At 36.9% G+C, this 19,638-nt stretch overlaps 1 protein-coding gene and 1 non-coding gene across 3 annotated transcripts in view; one reads left to right on the top strand and one right to left on the bottom strand.

Annotated features, from left to right (window-relative positions):
* Positions 1–19,638, top strand: part of SCRN3 (secernin 3) — a 32,846-nt gene that overhangs the window by 8,529 nt on the left and 4,679 nt on the right. For both annotated transcript variants that reach the window (XM_047869453.1, XM_047869452.1), the window contains exon 6: positions 18,980–19,142. In XM_047869453.1, the coding sequence (XP_047725409.1) occupies positions 18,980–19,142 (163 nt within the window). The remainder of the gene's footprint in view (positions 1–18,979; positions 19,143–19,638) is intronic.
* Positions 17,234–17,337, bottom strand: LOC125174164 (U6 spliceosomal RNA). The gene has a single exon (XR_007155294.1). It is a non-coding gene; the product is annotated as a U6 spliceosomal RNA (small nuclear RNA).

The raw sequence follows: 19,638 nt of genomic DNA, 5'->3' as shown, positions 1-19,638 counted from the left end.
TAAGTCAGATGCTCAACCGACTGAGCCACCCAGGTGCCCTTAGACAAATTAGACTTTAGAGCAAGATGAAATACCAGGGAGAAAGAGGGACACTACATAATCAAAGAAAGGTTATTTTAGGCTTATTATGTTTCCCTGGTAAATATATATGCATCTAACAACAAAACTTCAAAATACATGAAGAACTGACAGAATTCAAAGGAAAAATAGACAATTTCATAATTATAATTGGAGACTTCAGTACTTCTCTTTTAGTTATCAGAAGAACCACTGGACAGGAAATCTGCAAGGATAATAAAAAACCTGAATAATACCATCAACCACTATATCTAACTGATTATTTATAGGATACTCCACCCAACAACAACAGTGTAACATATATTCTTTTCAAGTGCACATCAAACATCAAGATTACCCATATCCTGGGTCATAAAACAAATCTTACCAAATTTAAAAGAAACAGTGAGCAAAGGATGGTTTCTGGTGATAATGAAATTAAATTAAAAATCAATTTTATTTTTTTTTTATTTTTTTATTTTTTAAAAAAAAAATTTTTTTTTCAATGTTTATTTATTTTTGGGACAGAGAGAGACAGAGCATGAACGGGGGAGGGGTAGAGAGAGAGGGAGACACAGAATCGGAAACAGGCTCCAGGCTCCGAGCCATCAGCCCAGAGCCTGACGCGGGGCTCGAACTCCCGGACCGCGAGATCGTGACCTGGCTGAAGTCGGACGCTTAACCGACTGCGCCACCCAGGCGCCCCTAAAAATCAATTTTAGAAGGATATCTGGAAAGTCCCCAAATACTTGGAAATTGCACAACATACTTTTAATCTGTGGGTCAAAAAAAGAAGTCTCAAGGGAAATTAGAAAATATTTTGAGTGGAATGAAGTGAAAATGAATATACCAAAATTTATGGGATGCAGCAAAATAGTGCTTACAGGGAAATTTATAGCACTTAATGTTCACAGAACATAGTAAGAAAGGTCTTAAATCAATAATATACTTAAACTTTCAACCTTAAGAAATGAAACAAAATGGAGGCGCCTGGGTGGCTCAGGTGGTTAAGCGTCTGACTTGGGCTCAGGTCATGATCTCCTGGTTTGTGAGTTTGAGCCCCACGTCAAGCTCTGTGCTGACAGCTCAGAGCCTGGAGCCTGCTTCGGATTCTGTGTCTCCTCTCTCTAACCCTCCCCCACTTGTGGTCCGTTTCTCCCTCTCTCAAAAATAAAAAAACATTAAAAAAAATTTTTTAAATAAAAAAAAAAGAAAGGAAACAAAATGAATCAAACAAACCAAACCAAACAAAAATCCTAGTCAAGTAAGGAAATAATAAAAACAAGAGCAGAAATCAATAACATTGAAAATAACAAAGCAGTGGAGAAAATTGATCAAACCAAAAGCTGGTTCTTTGAAAAGAGCAATAAAATTGATACACTGTAGACAGTTTGACAAAGAAAAAGAGGAAAACAACACAAGTTATATGTCAGGAAGAGAAATATCATTATCAACCACAGCACAATAAGGAAGGTAATAGAGGAATACTACAAACAGCTCTAAGTGTATTCAATAAGTAAAGGAAATGAACTAATTCCTCGAAAGCCACAAACCACCAAAACTCACCTAAAAAGAAATAACTCTTGATTTGGCAGACAATTTAATTGGTTGTACTCAATCTGTAAACCCAACGGGCGGGCAACTCAAATTTCAGCTGAGTTCTTTCATCTTTAGCTGAGCTGCTTGCAAACTGCCTGACATGGCGATTCACACAGCAGATGGAGATTTGGGCAGGTTTTTTTTTTTCCACAGAATTTGGGGGTTCTTCTCTGTAACTCCGTCTTTTATGGGATTCCTCCTTCCCTTTCTAGTACCTGTGGTTGACCTCTGGTTCTTCAAGCCAGAAAGACGGAGATTTTCTGTAAATACCTGCACAATACTGCACAGCATTGACTGTGGCCTTCCCTTGAGCTAAAGCCAGAACACAAATAGGAAATTTATCCTGTGTTTCATCCCATCTTCCAAATGTCCCCCTCCAGAATTTTCCTGCTTTTGTTCACTGTAAAGAACCTTCAGGTAGTCTGTATTTTTTTGAGAAAGAGAGAGGGTGCAAGTGAGGGCAAAGAGAGAGAGGGAGGGAGGGAGAGAGAGAGAGACAGTGAGAGAGAGAGAAGTGGGGCTCACCCAAAGTGGGGCTTGTGTTCACCCAAGTGGGGCTCAAGCTCACCTGATTCAGGACTCGAACCCATGATCTCTCGGGATCATGCCCTGAGCCAAAGTCACATACTTAACCGACTGAGCCACGCAGGTGCCTGACAGTTTGTATTACATCCCAAGTTTATAGTTATCTAAGGGAGGGTTGGTCTGATAGGAACTTACTTAGCTTAATTGAAAGCAGAACTCCTTCCTATGTTATTTAATATTCTATGACATTATTTTACTTACAGAAATAGAAATATATTCACATGATTCAAAATCCACAGGTACACAAGAGTATACAAGAGTATATTCCTACTCTGTCTCTAGATACTCATTTCTTTTTTCCGTAGGTATTCCCTTATGTCTTCCAGATATATGCTTAATGAAACAAATATGTGTATGTAATTTTTTCTTTTTTCTTTTTTTTACAGAAATGGCAGTATGCCATATACACATTTCTGCACATAACTTTTCTTTAGTTAGAAATATATAATATAGATAATTCTGTTTTGATATGTACAGAACTTTCTCATTTTTAAAAGATGCATAGTATTCTAGGGGCGCCTGGGTGGTTAAGTGTCCCACTTCGGCTCGGGTCATGATCTCGTGGTTTGTGAGTTTGAGCCCCGTGTCGGGCTCTGTGCTGACAGTTCAGAGCCTGGAGCCTGCTTCAGATTCTGTGTCCCCCCCTCTCTCTGCCCCACCCCTGCTTGTGCTCAGTTTCTGTCTTTCAAAAATGAATAAACATTAAAAAAAATTTTTTAAAGATGCATAGTATTCTAATATTGTGATATCTTGTTTACTTCCATATGGTTGTATTATAATCATTATATAGTAATGATTGATTGTATGACTCCTACTTTAGTTAACAAATTCCCCATTATCTAGGTTGTTTTTAGTTTTTCAGTACTGAAAATTATGTAATATGCTTATACCTGATTTATATTCTCATTCATGATTATTTTCCTAGAATATGTTTCTAGAAGTAGAATGTAGGGTCAAAGCATATGCGTGTTTAAAGGCTTTTGAAACACATTGTCAAAATGGCCACCAGAAAAGTTGCATCAAATTAAATTTCTACCAGCAATATTTGAGTGCCGTTCTAATATATTTATCAATGTAGGATATTATTTTTGTTCAACCTTAATCAATTGTGTAGGCAAAAATAACATGTTACTACTTTATTTATTTATTATTTTTTAAATTGTATGGTTTTTATCTTTATTTTTCTTTTCTTCTATCTCTATTTTTACCCTATTCTATAAACAGTTTTTAAAATCTCATTGCCTTTATTTATTTTTAATTAATTTTTTAATTTACATCCAAGTTAGCATATAGTGCAACAGTGACTTCAGGAGTAGATTCCTTAATGCCCCTTACCCATTTAGCCCATCCCCCCTCCCACACTCCTCCAGTAACCTTTGTTTATTCTCCATATTTAAGAGTCTCTTATGTTTTGTCCCCTTCCCTGTTTTTGTATTATTTTTGCTTCCTTTCCCTTATGTTTATCTGTTTTGTATCTTAAAGTCCTCATATGAGTGAAGTCATATGATACTTGACTTTCTCTGACTAATTTCGCTTCGCATAATACCTTCTAGTTCCATCCATGTGGTTGCAAATGGCAAGATTTCATTCTTTTTGATTGCCGAGTAATACTCCATTGTATAGATATACCACATCTTCTTTATCCATTCATCCATCAATGGACATCTGGGCTCTTTCCATACTTTGGCTATTGTTCACAGTGCTGCTATAGACATTGGGGTGCATGTGTCCCTTCAAAACAGCACACCTGTATCCCTTGGATAAATATCTAGTAGTGCAATTGCTGGGTCGTAGGGTAGTTCTATTTTTAGTTTTTTGAGGAACCTCCATACTGTTTTCCAGAGTGGCTACACCAGTTTGTATTCCCACCAGCAGTGCAAAAAAAGATCCTCTTCCTCCGCATCCTCGCCAACATCTATTGTTGCCTGAGTTGTTAATGTTAGCCATTCTGACAGGTGTGAGGTGGTATCTCAGTGTGGTTTTGATTTGTATTTCCCTGATGATGAGTGATGTTGAGCATTTTTTCATGTGTCAGTTGGCCATCTGGATGTCTTCTTTGGAGAAGTGTCTATTCATGACATGTTATTATTTTAAAATATAGATCTGTTACTAGTAAGATTAGACATATTCTTATGTTTGTTAAAAAATTGTGATTTTTAAATTGCCTGTTAATTAATATATCTTTCCATTTTTATATTTAGTTACTACTCTTTTTAAAAATGTTTATTTATTCATTTTGAGAGAGTTAGAACATGAGCAGAGGAAGGAGCAGAGAGAGGAGAGAGAGAATCCCAAGCTGGCTCCCCATTGACAGCACAGAGCCTGATGTGGGACTCAATCTCACAAACCCTGAGATCATGACCTGAGCCAAAATCAAGAGTTGGATGCCTAACTGACTGAGCCAGCCAGCCTCCTCTAGTTACCACTAATTCTTAAAAAATAACTTGTAATGTATCTTTGTCCCTTTGCCTCCGAAGAACTCCAGAAAAACACCTTTTATTTAGAAGATTATTGAGTGAAATAACTACTGAATGGGTCATTCCACTAATATTCCAAAATATGTGACTAATATATTCCTTCACTTGAAGGATAATATGGTTCTGTAAATCAATGAGAAAGCAACTACTCAGAGATCAGTGATTGGTATTTGCCTCTTAGGTATCCATTAAACAAAGCAATTATGTTATCTATTTGGTATAGCAGAAAAAATTTTGTGACTTTTTAGAATGCCTTAATATCATTGTTTTCAAAGTATTTAGTATCTTACTTACATTTTGCTTTCCAGCAAAATGTCTTACCGTTTGAAAGGTTTCCTGTAAAGTTTCTTAATGTTTGTCATTTAATAAATAGTTTATTTAAATGATCCTTTTTTTTTCATGTGGATGGATATGTAGAAAATGCCAAAATGGGGGCGCCTGGGTGGATCAGTCGGTTAAGCGGCCGACTTCAGCTCAGGTCACGATCTCGCGGTCCGTGAGTTCGAGCCCCGCGTCGGGCTCTGGGCTGATGGCTCAGAGCCTGGAGCCTGCTTCCGATTCTGTGTCTCCCTCTCTCTCTGCCCCTCCCCCGTTCATGCTCTGTCTCTCTCTGTCTCAAAAAACAAAAAAACAAAAAAACAAACAAAAAAAAAAGTTAAAAAAAAAAAAAAAGAAAATGCCAAAATGTGTTATCCCAAGAATTATAATTTTAGACTTACTATTGTTGTAAAAGTAGAGACGGAGTAGCAATTGCAGCATATCTATTCCCATTTACTAAAAGCTATCAAGGGCTAGACATTGTGCTAAGTGATTACATTATGTTCTCCAGGGAACTATGAATTAGGTATTAGCTTCATTTTATGAATGAGGAAACTGCTCGTTTATCTCCTCTATGAAACTGAAAAAAATGGACTCTCTTATTTGAACTTACATTTCTCTCAGCACCTAGTTCAGTGTCTTGCAGTAATATGTTGTGTGTGTTTCATAAGTGTTTTTGATGAAGTTAACAAAGGATTGTTCGTTGGATTAAGCCATAACTTACAGATAATGTAACAAAGATTGCTGTTGTGTACTTTTTTTCTGGCAATAAATTTAGAGGCTCAGGACATAAATTAGCAGGTATTCCTTTTAAAAAATGAAGAATAACAACACATAATTCAGGTGGAGAGGAAAATGTCAGGAATCGTAAGGTTTAGGGTAATTGGACAAAAGAAAAAATAGAGGTAATTATAAATTAATTAGCCACTGCATCAGAATAATTAATTCTGTTATATTTAACTACAAAATAACTGAGTTATAGATTTAAAATGCATACATGATTATAGCAAGACTTGCATCTGACATGAAACTTATTTTTCTTCCCAAGTGTAAAGTACAGTTCATCCAGCTTTCTGTGCTTTGCCAAAAGAATAAATGTCTTCCCAATACTTTCATAGAAAATTGTCTACTAGTACATTATAGTTAATTTTTCCTATGGAAGAGCCTACCTCTCGTCTTTCCAGCTACCTGATAGCTATTAACTGTGCTGCATGTATATCCAAATTGTATCTATATTCACTCATGTATTTTAAATAACTAGTTTAAATTGCAATGAAATTGCACCCTGTGTTTTGCATTCATTTTACTGAACCCTGCTACTGCGGTCTCAGTACTTATTCAATGCGTGCTAGTGGATTACTTATAGCTATCCTAGTCAAGTGATCATGTAAATCCTCCCTTCATTTTGAGAATTGCAGGTTTTGAATACAGAAAACATTTTCAAAATACCTGTATTATTGCAGTGTTATGGTTCTGACACTGTTTTCATTAAAACTTGCCATTTATAGGAATTTAGATTTGAATCATTTTAAAATCTCACTAGGTGCAGAAGCTATGTGTCTGATAGATAGAAGTGGATAGATAGAAGTTGCTTTATTGTTTAGTTTTAATGTGAAGGGCTGTTTTCAGGTACACCCCCTTTTTTTTTTCTTCCTGCATTTTCTCAAAATTAACAAAGATTTGCTCCTATAACAAGTTATCTATAAATTATTTTTCTTGAATTTGAAGTCATAGCTATCCTGTGGAGAAATGGAAAATTTGCTATTAACATAAAACAGTTGGTAACATGTTGACTGACTGAGGACGGAACATAATTTTATATGGAAGTCAGTTTTATTTTAATTTGAAATGTCACAGAATCACATCTTGAGTACAGACTTGCTGTAAGCTTTTTTCTTTTAATTATTCCCATATATCATGGGAATGGGAGGGGGCAGAAATGCTTGCTTTTCATGCTTTCTTTGTGGGTTATTTCGTTTTTTATTCCTTTACTGTCATTGTAGTAGGGTATTAGGAGAGAGCAAACAAATAGCTGTGGTCAACCATGTTGAAGTTACTTGTTTCTTTAGAACTAATTTTAATGCAGTAGTTAAACATTTCCTCTTTTTTTTTTTTTTAAGTTGGTTTATTTATTTGTGAGGAAGAGAGAGAGAAAGCAGGGATGGGCACAGAGACAGAGGGAGAGAGAGAATCCCAAGCAGGCTCTGTGCCATCAGTGCAGAGCCTGATGTGAGGCTCAAATTCACAAATCGTGAGATCATGACCGGAGCCGAGACCAAGGGTCAGATGCTTAACTGACGGAGCCACCCAGGTGCTCCTAAACATTGTCAATATAAAGTATCTGAAAATATCTGATACCAGGAACTATAGGTTTTATGGGTTTTTATTGTAACTGTACTTGTTCCAATATGGGTCTATCATGTTCATTACTGTTATTGAGAAATTGATACTACGTGAGGGTAAAAAGAGACTGGTGGGAGGCACAACAGTGGAGGGTTAAAAGCACAGAGCTGGACTTCTGCTTCTGGTTATTAAGGAGTAACTAGTGTTAGACTAACCTCCCCCTAAGAATACCTATAAAATCTGGAGGAATAAAACAAAAAAGCTGGAGGAATAAAAGCCACTGTATGAAGGCATAGGTGAATGCCCGTAACAGTTAGGACATGAGGGTCTAGGTTCAACAGATTAAGAAAAGACTATCTACACTCTGAGAAGCACCTGACCTTCTTGTCACAATTTCTCCTTAAAGCAATCATTGACTTCTAAGCGGCACATATGTAGGATGAGACACTGAGAAATCAAGACCAGAGTAGTTGCTAACTGCTTAAAAAGCTAAGTAGAGATGTGGGACTCTCACATGGCTTTAGGGACAAAACTTAAATTTGATTGCCAATCAAGAAGAGGCCTGGGAAACACCCCAGCCTTTCAGCCCAGAAAAACTACACTTAGGAGAAAGAAGAAACAGGGACCAGGCCAGTCACAACTGGATCAGTAGGTAATCTACCTATATTCTGTGTGTTTACCAGAAGAAAATTAAATCTTCTGTTGAAAATATGAAGAGCTTCTACAAATTTTCATTCATAGTTTCCAACATTGGGTAAAAAATTATCAGACATGCCAGGTAATAAGACTAAATGACCAAAAACCAAGAGAAAGCAGACAATAGAAACTAACCCATTGGTATCCACAAACTAGCTTTGTCACAGACTAGGAGTCTGGAGTTCTCTCCTGTGCAGCAGGAGAGCAGACATAGAATTGAATACGAGAGAGACTAGTGTCTGGGAGGAGACAAGAGCCCCAAACAAAGCTTTTGTGTGCGTATTTATTGAGCTCTCAAGATCTTACACACAGGGTGATGTGAAGAAAACAAGATCTTACACACGTGGTGAACATGAAGAGAACAATCAGATAGTAATTGTTAACTTGTGTGTGTAAGAAGCATAGGGTCTGGGGGGGCGAGTGGAGTTTGTGATCAAAGCACAATAGTATATTGGCGCCAGATGGAAAGTAATTTCCTGCAGGTGATATAACAAGTTACGCGTGATCCCATTACAATAATCTCGCTAGCTAACCTTGGGCGCTTTCGCCCCATGGTGGCAGCTTTCCACCCTAAACTTTTTTCTAATCCATTTATGTAAATATATGGAATTCTTGAACGTATTTCCCCACATAGCTTTATCAGACACTGACTTAAATTAGCATGTTTTATATGTTCGAGAAAATTAGATGAAGAGATGGAGAATTTCATCAGAGAACTGGAATCTATAAATAGAATCAAGTGGAAATAATAGAACTATAGCATTCTAATTACTGCAATTAAGAATTCAATGGATTGGTTTAATAACAGATTAGACTTGGCAAAATAAATTATTAACTGGAAAATCAGTAGAAACTCTCCTGATCGAAGCAGAGAGATAAAAGTTTAGAAAATATAGATAAGAGTGTGAGAGGGGCACCTGGGTGGCTCAGTCGGTTAAGCGTCCGACTTCGGCTTAGGTCACGATCTCACAGTTCGTGAGTTCGAGCCCCGCGTCGGGCTCTGTGCTGACAGCTCAGAGCCTGGAGCCTGCTTCACATTCTGTGTCTCCCTCTCTCTGCCCCTTCCCTGCTCATGCTGTGTCTCTCTCTGTCTCAAAAAAATAAACAAACAGTAAAAAAAAAAAAAAGAGTGTGAGAGCCATCTCAGACTCAGTGAAAAGGTCTCACACATATGTAATTGGAGTCTCAGCAGGAAAGGACAGAGAGAATATGGAGGGGCAAAAGCAATATTTGAAGAGATACTGGCCAAGAATTTCCCAAAACTAATAAAAGTCATTAATCCACAGCTTCAAGCTCTATACACCACAAGAATAAATGAAAAGAAACCATACCTGGGCACGTCATAGTAAGATTTCTTTTTTTTTAATTTTTTTTTCAGTGTTTATTTATTTTTGGGACAGAGAGAGACAGAGCATGAACGGGGGAGGGGCAGAGAGAGAGGGAGACACAGAATCGGAAACAGGCTCCAGGCTCTGAGCCATCAGCCCAGAGCCCGATGCGGGGCTCGAACTCCCGGACTGTGAGATCGTGACCTGGCTGAAGTCGGACGCCCAACCGACTGCGCCACCCAGGCGCCCCTCATAGTAAGATTTCTAAAGGAAAAAGCCCAACCAAACAACAACCAACAGAGAGAAAATCTTAAAAGCAGTGAGAGAAAAGATACATATTATCTTCAAAGGAGCAAATATGGGACTGACCGATTAACTTTTTACTAGATGGGAAGGAATCCAGAAGACTGTAAAGGACACCTTTAAAGTGATGAAGACAAATAATGACTAGTCATTTAGAACTCAATACCAGTGAAAATCTCCTCCAAAAATGAAGTTGAAATAAAACAAAATTTGTCAGTAGCCAATTGGCACTAAAATAGTAAGAGTCATTCTTCAGGCAGGAAAAATGATCTCGGATATCAGCAAGGTAAGCAGGAGTGAATGAAGAGCAACAAAAACAGGAAATAAGTGGGTAAAACTAAATGAATATTGAGTATTTAAAATGATAATTTTATGACCAGTGGCCATAGCTGCAGTGTTCAAAATATGTCGTGCATGGATTTTGTGTAGTATTGAGACTATGCTTCCCACAGGCTGCTCCTTGCCAATGACTGAAAGAGGCAGGGAGACTAAGGAATTCCTGGGATCATGGGAATCCTCCAATGGCCGACTTTGGGTCAAGGAACCCCTGATAGGCTTGCAAAGGTTTTCTTAGATGGTGTGGCATTCTAGGACACTTCCAACTCAACTTTTCTTCCCTCTCAACTTTCCAAACCCAGGTTGAGACTTCCATCATAATCTAGCTTCCTCCTCATTTTCTCTCACAGGCGTTTTCCCTCATAGTCATTTTCCCTAATAAAGTCCTTGTACATTTAACCATATGTCATGGCATCTGCTTCTCAGAAGACTCAGACAAACACAGTAGAATTAAATGTCTGAGCATAGCACAAAAGACCGGAGGCAGTAACTGGAGTTAAAGTGTTGTAAGGTCCTTGGGTTAATGGATAATTAATTTAAGGCAGACTGTAATAAGTCAAGAGAAACTAACAAAATGATAAAAGAATGTATAATCAACAGGGGAGAAGTAAAATAATAAACACTTGAAAAATTCAAGAGGGCAAGGAAGGAGAAAAAAGGAAAAATAGCTGGCATAAATAGAAAACTGAAAATATAATGGTTGATTTTGTCCTACATGGAATTTTTCTTTTTTTAAAGCATTTTTTAACGTTTATTTATTTTTGAGACAGAGAGAAACAGAGCATGAGCAGGGGAGAGGCAGAGGGAGAGGGAGACTGAGTCTCTCAGATACTGCACTATATGGAATTTTTCTTAATGGTTTCTAGCATTGATGTCCTTTGAGAAAGGTCGTTTTTACTATACTGTAAATGGTTATCTTTTTTTAAAGTTTATTTAATTTTGAGACAGTGAGTGTGTGAGAGTGTGTGAGAGAGGGGAGGGGCAGAGAGAATGGGAGAGAGAATCCCAAGCAGGCTCTGTGCGAACACAGAGCTTGATCTCACGGACCAAACCGAAATCAAGAGCCAGACGCTTAACTGACTGAGCCACCCAGGTGCCCCCAGAAATGATTATCTACATCTTATATTTATAACTTTATTTTGCAAATTTAAATTATGATGATTCTAGAATCATTCTAAAATAAAGTATGAATTAGGATTCTACCATTTTCCTCACCACTCAAATGATTATCCAGTGATCCCAGTACTAATGATTAAATGGATTATCTTTCTCTACTGATTTGAAATGTCAACCAACTTGATCAAATTAATTCCTAAGTAAACCCATGTGTAAATTAGATTACTGTATTTGTCCAGTTTTGTTTAAAACAGTGTAAGTACACACAGTAAGTACTCAATACTTGTTGTATGAACAAAGAACAAAATGAGGGAATTTGCAATACTGTTTTTTTCTTTTTATGTGGTAGGACAAGGATATCTTCACTACTATGCTCTTTCAAAATGTTCCTGACAATCCTTGATTGATCATTTTCCAGATAAATTTTACAATAATTTTATTCAGCTTCTCCTCCCAAAACATTCTTTGAGGTTTGACTGGAATTGAATCAAAACTATAGATTATTTTAGGGGAGGATCGACATCTAATATATATTGCCTTCCTATTCAAGAACAAGATATGGCTGTCCATTTATTGAAATTTTCTTTTGTGTTTCTAAGACTTGTGTAGTTTTATCCAGGTTTTCCATATTGAGTTTTTTTGTTGTTAAATCTTTTGTGAAAACTTGTTCTATGCTAGACTTGAGATCACATAGCAGCAGATATGATTGATATGGTCTGTGACCTTCTGGAACATAATAACTAGTGGAAGGTAGGACACAGGCAAGTAACAGATAGTATTTTTTGCTATTTGGTCGTTTTCTAGTCTTTACCATGTTGCAGTGTACATCTTGTTTTATTAAGTTTTGTCTGCATTTCAAAATTGTTTCTTTTTTTAAAAAAATTTTTTAAATGTTTATTTATTTTTGAGAGAGAGAGAGAGAGAGAGAGAGAGAGAGAGACAGAGCATGAGCAGGGGAGGGGCAGAGAGACAGAGAGAGAAAGAGACAGAATCCAGAAGCAGGCTCCAGGCTCTGAGCTGTCAGAACAGAGCCTGATGTGGGGCTCGAGCTCACAGACTGTGAGATCATGATCTGAGCGGAGGTCAGACGCTTAATGGACTGAGCCACTGAGGCGCCCCCAAAATTGTTTCTTTAGGATGGATTGTAGAAGGGAAGCAGGACCTATAGTATTTGCAATCTTAACCTAAACAAGAAAACAGTTCTCTAGTTCCCTTCTATAGAGCCTAAATAAATTGTTCTCTAATTAGAACATTTTTTCAAAATTTCAAATTGTTATTATTTCATTGTATGTTGATCTTGTGTTCTGTGACTTTCCTCATTGAAATTGTTAGTTCTAGGAGCTTTTGGTTTTTGTTGTTGTTGTTGTTGGGCAGATTCTCCTTTGGGTGGATTCCTTGGGATTTTCTATATAGACTATCATATCATCTGCAAATAGGGACAGTTTTAGTTCTTCCTTTCCAATCAATATACTTTTTGTGTCTTTTTATTGCCTTATAGTTCTGGCTAGACCTTCCAGGATTATATTGAATAGGAATGGTAAGAGCTGACTTCCTTGCTTTATTCCCAGTCTTAGGGGGAAAGCATTTAGTCTTTTTATCATTTTTTTAATGTTTAGTATTTATTTTTGAGAGAGAAAGAGACAGAGTGTGACTGGGGGAGGACTAGAGAGAGAGAGAATCTGAGGCAGACTCCAGGCTTCAAGCTGTCAGTGCAGAGCCCGACTGGGGCTCGAACCCACGGACCACAAGATCATGACCTGAGCTGAAGTCGGATGCTTAACCGACTGAGCCACCCTGGTGCCCCAGTTTTTTTATCATTAAGTGTAGTGTTAGCTATAGCTTTTTGTAGATGCTTAACTTTATCATGTTAAGGAAGTTTCTCTCCATTTCTTGTTTGCTGAGAGGTTTTGTAATGAATAGATGTTGAAGTTTATTATTTTTTTGTGTGTCAATTGATATGATTCTCTTTCTTCTTCAGCCTGTTAATATGGTAAGTTACATTGATCTTCACATATTGAACCAGCCTTGTATCCTTGGAATAAACCCAGTTTGGTTGTGGTATATAATTCTTTTTATGTATTGCTGGGTTCTGTTTGCTAATATTTTGTTATGGGTTCTTGCATCTATATTTATGAGAGATATTGGTCTGTCTTGTTTGTTTTGTTCTGTACTGCCTTTGTTTGGTTTTGACATCAGCCTAACAGTGAATCAGGAAGTGTTCCCTCCTTTTTTATTTTGTGTAAGAGACAGTGTAGAGTGCTGTCAATTCTTCCTTAAATATTTGATAGAATTCTCCAGGGAAACTATCTGGGCCTGGGTATTTCTTTTCTGTGGGGTTTTAAACTACAAAGTCAATTTCTTTAATAGTTATAGGGATATTCAAATAATCTGTTTAATACTGAGTGAGTTTAGGTAATATGTGCTTTTCAAATAATTGGTCCATTTCTTCCAAGTTGTTAATTTATGTGCATAGAGTCGCTCATAGTATTCCCTTTCGCTTTTAATGTCTGCAGGGTCTGTCATGATATCCCTGTTTCATTCCTGATATTGGTAATTTTGTAATTTTTGTCTTCTCTCTTTTTCTGTCAGTGTAGCTAGAGGTTTGTCAATTGTATTGATTTTTTTCAAAGAACCAGATTTTTGTTCTGTTGACTTTCCTTTATTGTTTTTTCTTCTTTCAGTTTCATTGACATCTGCTCTTATCTTTATTATTTCCTTCTGCTTGGTTTGGGCTTATTTTTCTCTTTTCCTAGTTTGTTAAGGTGGGAGCATGAGATGCAATGGACAAAATTTTAAGTTTTTTCTCAATATTTTATATTTTTGGCTGGTAATGTGAATGGAATATTTTTCTATTATATTTGCTAAGTAGTTGTTTTTTATCTATAAAAATTGTTGAGTGTTTTCATTTATTTAAAGGAACACCTCACTGACACTCCATTGAATTGGTAATTTTAAAATCTGTCCTCTAGGGGGGCACCTGGGTGGCTCAGTCGGTTAAGTATCAACTGTTGATTTCGGCTCAGGTTGTGATCTCAGGGTTCGTGAGATTAAGCCCTGCATCAGACTCTGCACAGAACCTGCTTGGGATTCTCTCTCTCCCTCCTTCTCTCTCAAAAATAAATAAACTTAGGGGCGCCTGGGTGGCGCAGTCGGTTAAGCGTCCGACTTCAGCCAGGTCACGATCTCGCGGTCCGTGAGTTCGAGCCCCGCATCGGGCTCTGGGCTGATGGCTCAGAGCCTGGAGCCTGTTTCCGATTCTGTGTCTCCCTCTCTCTCTGCCCCTCCCCCATTCATGCTCTGTCTCTCTCTGTCCCAAAAATAAATAAACGTTGAAAAAAAAAAATTAAAAAAAAAAAAAATAAATAAATAAACTTAAAAAAAATCCTTCAATTCCATCCTCTTTGGCTTTTCGAGTATGTAATTATGTATCAGTGGTCCTACTTCCTTTTTCTAGTAGAATTATGCTTTTAGAAATATAAATTTTTTCCAAGCATATAAAACTAGGAGGTCATAGAGGAAAATTGGGGAGAGACTTTCTAAAAAAAAGACCTCATTTTAGTCATACACCAGCTAGCCAGTGAACCAAAGATTGCAGAAAGCTGTGATGGATGGTAGGAGTAATATTCTAGTGTGTGTGTGTGTAAATAACACATCTTCTTTATCCATTTATCAGTTGATGGACATTTGGGCTCTTTCCATATTTGGCTGTTGTTGATAGCACTGCTATAAACATTGGGGTGCATGTGCCCCTTCAAAACAGCATTCCTATATCCTTTGAATAAATATCTAGTAGTTCAATTGCTGGATCATGGGCTGGTTCTGTTTTTAATTTTTGAGGAACCTCTGTACTGTTTTCCAGAGCGGCTGCACCAGTTTGCATTCCCACCAGCAGCGCAGAAGAGATTTCTTTCTCTGCATCCTTACCAACATCTGTTGTTGCCTGAGTTGTTAATGTTAGCCATTCTGTGTCAGTTGGCCATCTGGATGTCTTCTTTGGAGAAGTGTCTATTCATGTCTTTTGCCCATTTCTTCACTGGATGACTTGTTTTTTGGGTATTGAGTTTGATAAGTTCTGTATCGATTTTGGATACTAACCCTTTATCTGATATGTCATTTGCAAATATCTTCTCCCATTCTGTTTATGCCTTTTGGTTTTGCTGATTGCTTCCTTCGCTGTGCAGAAGCTTTTTATTTTGATGAGGTCCCAGTAGTTCATTTTTGCTTTTGTTTCCCTTGCCTCCAGAGACGTGTTGAGTAAGAAGTTGCTGCGGTCAAGGTCAAAGAGGTTTTTGCCTGCTTTCTCCTCTAGGATTTTGATGTCTTCCTGTCTTACACTTAGGTCTTTCATCCATTTTAGTTTACTTTTTGTATGGTGTAAGAAAGTGGTCCAGGTTCATTCTTCTGCATGTTGATGTTCTGGTTTCCCAACACCATTTGCTAAAGAGGCTGTCTATTCCATTGGATATTCTTTCCTGCTTTGTCAAATATTAGTTGGCCATACGTTTGTGGGTCCATTTCTGGGTTCTCTATTCTGTTCCATTGATCTGAGTGTCTGTTTTTGTGCCAGTACCATACTATCTTGATGATTACAGGTTTGTAATATAGCTTGAAGTCCAGAATTGTGATGCCTCCAGCTTTGCTTTTCACTTTCAGGATTGCTTTGCCTGTTTGGAGTCTTTCCTGGTTCCATACAAATTTTAGGATTGTTTGTTCTAGCTCTGTGAAGAAGGCTGGTGTGATTTTGATAGGGATTGCATTGAATATGTAGATTGCTTTGGGTAGTGTCAACGTTTTAACAATACTTATTCTTCTAATCCATAAGCATGGAATAGTTTTCCATTCTTTTGTATCTTCTTCAATTTCTTCCATAAGCTCTCTGATATGTCTTCCCTTATAGATTGAAGACTTTTTTTTCCCTTGTTGCTTTCATAATCTTTACTTGTCTGTGTATTTTGTGAATTTGACTATGATGTTCCTCGTTGATGGTCTGTTTTTGTTGAATCTAATGGGAGTTCTCTGTGCTTCTTGGATTTTGATGTCTGTGTCTTTCCCCAGGTAAGGAAAATTTTCTGCTGTGGTTTGCTCACATAAACTGTCTACTCCTTTTTCTCTCTCTTCATCTTCTGGGACTTCTATGATTCAGATGTTATTCCTTTTTAATAAGTCACTGAGTACTCTAATTTTTGTATCATGCTCTTTTGCCTTAGTTTCCCTCTTTTTTCTGCTTCATTATTCTTCATAATTTTGTCTTCTATATCGCTGATCTGCTTCATCCATCCTTGCCGCCGTGGCATACAACTGAGATGCAATCTCAAATGTATTTTACTTCTTTTGTCTCCGCAGAAAGGGATTCTCTGGTGTCTTCTATGCTTTTTGCAACCCCAGCTAGTATTCTTATTATCATGATTCTAAATTCTGGTTTAGACATCTTGCTTATATCTGTGTTGAGTAAGTCCCTGACTGTCATTTCTTCCTGTTCTTTCTTTTGGAGCGAATCCTTCATTTTGTCATTTTTGAGGAAGAAAATAATTAATAAAAAAATTAAAATTAAAAAATTAAAAGCAACACAAAAAATCAAATAAAGGAAGCTAGATCCTAGGTGCGTTTTGGCCTGGTTTTTGAAAGAAGCTTGATAGAATAGAGAAAAAAGGGAAAGAAAAGAAAAAAAAAGTAAGAAGTGTTAAAAAAATTTAAAAATGTATACAACAAAATAGAATAAAATGAAATGAGGAAAGTAAAGTAGAATTTAAAAAATTACCAAAAATAAAAACTATAGCAAAAAATTAAAAAAAATTTTTTTTTTTAAAAATTTTTTTTCAACGTTTTTTATTTATTTTTGGGACAAAGAGAGACAGAGCATGAACAGGGGAGGGGCAGAGAGAGAGGGAGACACAGAATCGGAAACAGGCTCCAGGCTCCGAGCTATCAGCCCAGAGCCTGACGCGGGGCTCGAACTCCCGGACCGCGAGATCGTGACCTGGCTGAAGTCGGACGCTCAACCGACTGCGCCACCCAGGCGCCCCAAACGGGAAATAAAAATTAAATGTTCTCTTTCTGTATCAAACAATAAGAAAAAAAAATATGGAACACTTCACAAATTTGCATGGTATCCTTGCTCAGGGGCCATGCTAATCTCTGTATCATTCCAATTTTAGTATATGTGCTGCCGAAGCGAGCACTTAGATGTGTTGCTTTAAATGGCTATTTTCTTGTACCACTTTTCTTTTGATAATGAGAATTTCCTGTTTGAAAGCTTTTAAACCTATTCTGAAAGTCTTCCTGAAAGATCCTTTTTGAATTGTTAACTGTGGTTACCTCCAACTGAAACTGGATGAGGGAACTTTCACTTCTTTACATTCACAGAGCTACATATCTGTGTCAAAGTACATCAATATCAATCTGTCTGTCTATCTCTCTATTTCCTAGGACAGTGCCTGGCATTTAGTAGATGCTCAATAAGTATTTGTTGGAGGAATGAGAACTAAATAGAGAAAAATCTCATTTTTGTCTTTAGAGAATTTATAATCTAATGGCAGGGATAGAAGCTATACGTGCAAAAAATCAAGAATGCTTATATGAAAGGAAAAGCTTATTTCAGTTCATCTTAATGGTAAATTTTAATTTGAAGGAGTTTGGGGGCACCTGGGTGGCTTAATCTGTTAAGCGTCTGACTCTTGATTTGCCCAGGTCATGATCTCACCATTCATCTGCTTGGGATCCTCTCTCTCCCTCTCTCTCTGCACCTCCCAAGCTTGTGCTCTCTCTTTCTCTAAACATAAATACTTTTTTAAAATGAAGGAGTTTTAATTTGATTCAGGGGGAATTGAGAGTCAAATTTTAGGGAAGAGAATTATGACATGTGAGTAGAAGATATCTGGGCTACGTTTTGGAGGACTGCATTGTGTAAGGGGGTAAGATTCTTCATCTTTCATGAGGTAGTTAGATCCTGAACCACATCTTTGAGCATGGATATGTATAGCAAGGAGCAGAGATGTCCGAAGGCACGATGGATTTTTAAATTTTTTGGTGGAAATGCCTTGCAAATATGGAATTCTGAGGCTCTGTAACCATGGTCATGTTGTGTTGGCTAAAGAGATAAAATAGTTTCTTTTTCTAAAATAAAAAACTCCTTAAAATATCAAACTTTACATATGAAAGCAGAAAACAAAATATAATGCCATCTGTCTTATCACACACAATGGACATTTAAATATTTTAAGTAGTCCAGCAGATTTATGGTCATTAAAATCCGACTAACTAATAATGTGTTTTGTTTCCTTCATTCCCACTCAGGTTACAATTCACACTTTCAGATAAGAGTATTAATATCAGCCACAGAAATTACAGGAAAAGGAGTATTTTATTTTATAAAGAACGCCTTGTATAATACTGGAAACCAAGCACTGTATTCTTTTAATATTTGGTTCCCAGAATGGATAGGCTCAGATGATAGTTACTGATATTGTCAGTTCACTGCTAACTAAATACACCTTAAAAATTTTTGTAAGGGCAACGAGATTGAGTGTATTTTGCATTTTTGATTCCTTCTTAGGAAGTTACAGATTTTACCTGATAGTAATGGTTTTGAGATTTAGTGTGTTTTATATTTTTTAAGAAATCTTCCTTATGATAGTGGAATGAGACTAATAGTTATGATACAAGGTTTGTTCGTAGTCAATCTCTAATTTATCCCTATCCCAATATCTAATTTATCCCAATATGTCATGTTATATATTATCAACAGAGAAAGCAGTTCATGATTGCAGCATGTCAACCTGCAAATTCATATGTATTTGATGATTTTTAAAATGATTTTCCTAGGAAATATAACTTTTGAAACAATGATGGAAATTCTCCGAGATAAACCAAGTGGCATTAATATGGAGGGAGAATTCCTGACCACTGCAAGCATGGTTTCTATTTTACCTCAAGACTCCAACCTTCCTTGCATTCACTTCTTTACAGGGACTCCTGATCCTGAGAGGTAAAGTCACAAAATACTGTAAACCAACAAGGGGTCAGGGGCTAGGATAGTCATCAGTCTGTTGGTGATTTTGCCAGGCTAACTTTTTCTTACACAAATATGACAATAATTTTTGGATCTATTTTCTGTTCGGGTTGTAGGCTGCCATTTACATATGTGCATTCCTGCCATAACTATTCTCACTTTTTAGGACAAAAATGTTAATAGTTTCTTGTCTGCAGTAATCCTTACTCTCTTTGGCCAAATATATTTAAAATTGTCAAGAAAAGAAAGTAGATGGTTTTCTTTTGCAGATTTCAGTATTATAATATTAGATGGTTAAGAATACTAAGAGGATTAAATGATGTAGTTGTGCTGGATTTAGATGGTTACTTATCCGCTCATATCTAGAAAATATATGCCTGTAAAACTTAAACTATCAGTAGTTGAAGTTATATCTAAAACTGGATTTTAGATATGTTAAAATTGTCTTAAGTCATTAGTGTCTCTCATAGAA

This window comes from Prionailurus viverrinus, chromosome C1 (genome assembly GCF_022837055.1).
Source record: "Prionailurus viverrinus isolate Anna chromosome C1, UM_Priviv_1.0, whole genome shotgun sequence".
Classification (NCBI taxonomy): Eukaryota; Metazoa; Chordata; class Mammalia; order Carnivora; family Felidae; genus Prionailurus; species Prionailurus viverrinus.
Note: the sequence above shows the minus strand (reverse complement) of the source record. Positions and strands in the feature narration are given on the sequence as shown.